This window comes from Dipodomys ordii, unplaced genomic scaffold (genome assembly GCF_000151885.1).
Source record: "Dipodomys ordii isolate 6190 unplaced genomic scaffold, Dord_2.0 Scaffold68, whole genome shotgun sequence".
Lineage (NCBI taxonomy): Eukaryota > Metazoa > Chordata > Mammalia > Rodentia > Heteromyidae > Dipodomys > Dipodomys ordii.
In genome coordinates, this window is record NW_012267284.1 from 4,848,106 (window position 1) to 4,852,960 (window position 4,855).

The 4,855-nt window shown below is 42.0% G+C and overlaps 1 protein-coding gene across 1 annotated transcript in view; it reads right to left on the reverse strand.

The window, feature by feature from the left end:
* Nucleotides 1–4,855, reverse strand: part of Rnf216 (ring finger protein 216) — a 102,389-nt gene that overhangs the window by 80,738 nt on the left and 16,796 nt on the right. The window contains exon 7 of the mRNA XM_013023539.1: nt 2,513–2,652. Coding sequence (XP_012878993.1) covers nt 2,513–2,652 — 140 coding nt within the window. The remainder of the gene's footprint in view (nt 1–2,512; nt 2,653–4,855) is intronic.

Sequence of the window (4,855 nt, forward strand, 5' to 3'; positions counted from 1 at the left end):
GCCTCAGATTCTTAATTCTCTTGCTTTAGTGTCCCAAGAGTTGGAAATACAGATATCTATCATACCCATCTCAAACTAGTTTTTAAAAATGTGACTGTATGCTGAGCACTGGTGAGTTACGCCTATAAACCTAGTTACTCAAGAGTCTGAAAGCTGAGGACCACGGTTCAAAGCAAGCGTAGGCAGGAAATTTCATGAGACTCTTTATCTACAATTAAGCATAAAAAAGCTGGAAATGGAGCTACGGCTCAAGGACAGGATCCCAGGGACAATGCCCAGGCCGAGTTCAAGCCCTAGGACCAGCACAATTAAAAACAACAACAAAAAAAGTTGGGTGATGAAGATAACATTCAGTAGTATTGTTTTGTACTATAAGCTTGATTCACACCAAGGCACCATTACTTCTGTTCTGTTGATACTAATTTGTCTTAGTACTACTGTAAGACGTATGACCTCACAGATCCTCTAAAAAGTCTTAGGGAACCCAGGGACCTGGTGCTACTCTAGAGCCACCGCTCCAGAAAATGCTTAAACAAACAATGTATAACTTTTTTTTTTTGTTGGTCTCGGGGCTTGAACTCTGGGCCTGGGCACTGTCCCTAAGCTCTTCAGCTCAGGCTAGTGCTCTACCACCTGAGCAACAGAACTACTTCTGGTTTTCTGGTGGTTTATTGGAGATAAGAGTCTCACAGACTTTTCCTGCCCAGATCTCAGCTTCTGAGTAGCTAGGATTACAGGCTTAAGCCACCGTTGCCTGGCTAATATATATATATATATTCTTATTGACCATTTGACACTCCATTTGAGAATATCTTAGCTAAATAGAAGCTGTTTTTCCATCACTAAAACCTCAGAGAGGTGAAATATATATTACAAAGTTCCAATTCAAATTCTCTAACAATCTAATTGTTAGAAAACTTTAGTTTAAATCATTATAAAATCCAGTTTTGTTTCTTGTTTAAAAATCTGTCATGGCCGGGTGCCAGTGGCTCACGCCTGTAATCCTAGCTACTCAGGAGGCTGAGATCTGAGGATCTCATTTCAAAGCCAGCCCAGGCAGGAAAATCCGTGAAACTCTTATCTCCAATAAACCACCAGAAAACCAGAAGTGGTGCTGTAGCTCAAGTGGTAGAGTGCTAGCCTAGAGCTGAAGAGCTGAAGGGCAGCACTCAGGCCCAGAGTTCAAGCCCCACGACTGACAAAAAAAAAAAAAGCGTTTGCCTATCATGTACAAATTCCAGGGTTCAATTCTCAGTAAAAAAAAAAAAAATCTGGGGGGCTGGGAAGGTAGCTCAGCGGGAGAGTATATGCCTTGCAAGCATGAGGCCCTGGGTTCGATTCCTCAGAACCACAGAAACAGAAAAAGCCAGAAGTGGTGCTGTGGCTCCAGTGGTAGAGCGCTAGCCTTGAGCTGAAGAGCTGAGGGACAGCACCCAGAGTTCAGGCACCATGATGGGCAGAAAAAAAAAAAAAAATCTGTCATGCATTGTCCAAAAAGAAATGTACTCATTACCTTACTTATGTAACTGTTAAGCCCTTTCTATATTACCTTTATAGTAAAAAATTTTAATGCAGAAAAAAAATCTGTCATGGTTGGCACTGGTGGCTCAATGCCTGCAATCCTAGCTACTCAGAAGACTGAGATCTAAGGATTACAGTTTGAAGTCAGCTTGGTCAGTAAAGTCCATGAGACCTTTATCTCCAACAAACCATTCAGAAAAAGCTGGAAGTGGAGCTATGCCTCAAATGGTAGAGTGCTAGCTTTAAGCACAAGAAGCTCAGAGGCAGCACTCAGGCCCTGAGTTCAAGGACCACACATTAAAAAAAAAATTCTGTCATATAAGCCAAACACTAGGCCCATTCCTGCTGCAATCCTAGCTACTCAGGAGACCGAGGACTGAGGTTCCAAGCTAGCCCTGGCAGAAAAGTCCACGAGACTCTTAACTCCAATTAACCACCAAAAAGCAGGCATGCATACGCACACAGGTCAGGGTTTTGCTATAGCCTAGGCAGATCTTGAACTTATGTTCTTCTTGTCTACCCAGCTTAAAAAAGTAGATCTTTTTTTTTTTTCTTTCTGTGTATGTGGTACTGAGGAATTGAACCCAGGGCTTCATGTATGCTAGGCAAGCACTCTACCACTAAGCCACATTCCCAGCCTAAAAAAAAAATCGCGCGCGCGCGCGCGCGTGTGTGTGTGTGTGTGTGTGTGTGTGTGTGTGTGTGTCTTATAGGGCTTGAACTCTTGGCCTGGGCGTTGTCCCTCAGCTCTTCAGCTCAAGGCTAGCGCTCTACCACTTGAGCTACAGTGCCACTTCTGGATTTTCCTGTTTATGTGGTGTTAAGGAATCAAACCCAGGGCCTCATGCATGTGAGGCAAGCACTCTACCACTGAGCCACCTTCCCAGACCCCCAAAAAGGTAAATCTTAAATGACAGATTCGTATCAAGCTCAACATGGAGTAAATGAAAACCACAGAAACATACTCTAAGCCCAAAGCATAGCTTCCTACCTCTGCCATTTCTTTGATTTTCTGCTCATAGAATTCTTGCTCTTGCTGCACAGCTGGAAGGAGGGCTCTCTGGTCATAGGACCTACAATGTCGCCGCTTATTTTCCAGAAAGAACATCCGCTTTTCTATTTTTATGTCACCTGTAAGACACATAAGAATTCAAAATCATGTATATAACTGTGTGCTAGGAGCCAGGTTAGCCATTCCCTGTCTCCTGCAGCTCCACCCCCTTACGAGTTTCCATAACACGCTGCTGCTAGAAACTGTGCCTTTCACCAATCCTAACCCACTTTTCACCTTCTGGCCTTCCTTTGTGTATACCAACTGAAACCTTTGCTACCTCAACTGTTCTATTTTGCAGCTTTGGATTATTATGAACAGAGTGACCTATAACTGCTTATTGACCAACCTGCAATTCAGTTGGGTATATAGGGAGACAAGGAAGTGTCAAATAATGGGATGTTTACTACAGAAAATGATTCCAGATTTCCAAAGTCGTCGTTTCGATTTATATCCTTCTACCAGCAATGTGTAGGTTCTAGTTGCTCCACATGCTTGCCAACATCTGATATTATCAGTTTTTTTTATTTTAGCCATTCTGGTAGGCGTAAAAGCTTTGTATCTATTTTCCTTTAAATTTCCATTTGAAAATCTTCACATATATAAAAAAGATGAAAGTATTGCTTAGAGCTTATTATGCATGTCAGGCTGGCCTTGAATTGATAAGTTCTGTATTACAGGGGTGAAAAAGCATGTCTGGCTTCTGTATCCTGAATTCTGCACAATCATGCCAGGCAAAAATAACATTCAGAATTGAAGATAGCAGAAGAGAAAATACCAGACATATACTATCTGTTCAGATTTTATATACCTTGTGTAGATTTGGTTGTCTTCTAGAAAACTGTATTTTCCACTGAAAAATTTCAATTTACTCACTGTTTGTTCTCTCATACGGGAGTACGAACGCAGAGCCTTGCATTTTCTAGGTAGGCCCTTTACCACTTAAGTCACGATACTATCCCAAGGTTTGCATTTTGATGGTGCCCAGTCTAAGAACTCTTTGCCTAGCCCCAAATCATAAAGATTTTTTTTCTGTTGTTTCCCTAGAAGTTTTATAATTTTATGCCTTACTTTGATTTTGAGATAGGGTGTGAGACCTGAGATAAAGTCTTTTGTTTTAGGCCTCCAGATGTGTAATTACTTTAGAACTGTTTGTTTAAAAGGTTGTTTCCTACAACAAGCTAGTTCTTTGAAAAAGTTACTAAAATTGACTGACTCCTACTAAGAAGAGATGAGATTCAAATCAATAAAATCAGAGATGCCACAAAAACATTACAATAAACATCCAAGAAATCCAAACAATTATAAAGGACTACTTTCAAAATTGAAACCCAAAAAAGAAGGAAAATCTAGCAGAAATGGACAAATTTCTAGAGACGTACAAAGTGTCTAAACTGAACCAAGAAGATACGATCTAGACAAACAGGCCAATAACATGTAATGAAAGGGCTGGGAATGTGGCTTAGTGTTAGAGTGCTTGCCTAGCATGCATGAAGCCCTGGGTTTGATTCCTCAGTACCACATAAACAGAAAAAGCTAGAAGTTGTGCTGTGGCTAAAGTGCTAAGAGTGCTAGCCTTGAGTAAAGAAGCTCATGGACAGTGCCTAGGCCCTGAGTTTAAGCCCTAGGACTAGCAAAAAAACAAGTCTTCCCACAAGGAAAAGTCCAGGTCCCAATAGATTCACCGCTGAATTCTTTTTTTTTTTTTTTGGTCAGTCGTGGGGCCTGGTGCTGTCCCTCAGCTCTTCAGCTCAAGGCTAGTACTCTACCACCTGAGCCACAGTGCCACTTCTGGCTTTTTCTGCTTATGTCGTGCTAAGGAATCGAACCCAGGGCTTCATGTGTGCAAGGCAAGCACTCTACCACTGAGCCACCTTCCCAGCCCTCATCGCTGAATTCTGTAAGAATTTTAAAGATGAATTAACATCAATACTCCTCAAGCTTTTTCATGAAACAGAAACAGAGGGAGCAATTCCAAATTCATTCTATGAAATCAGTATTACATTCATCCCCAAACCAGGTAGGGATCCAACAAAAAATGGGAATTATAGACCAATTTCTCTGATGAACAAAGCTCTTTAATAAAATACTTGCCAAGATGGGCTGGGAAGGTGGCTCAATGGTAGAGCGCTTACCTTGTATGCCTGAGGCCCTGGGTTCGATTCCTCAGCACCACATAAACAAAAGGAAAAAAGCTGGAAGTGGCGCTGTGGCTCAAGTGGTAGAGCCCTAGCCTTGAGCTGAAGAGCTGAGGGACAGTGCCCAGGCCGAGTGCAGGCCCAC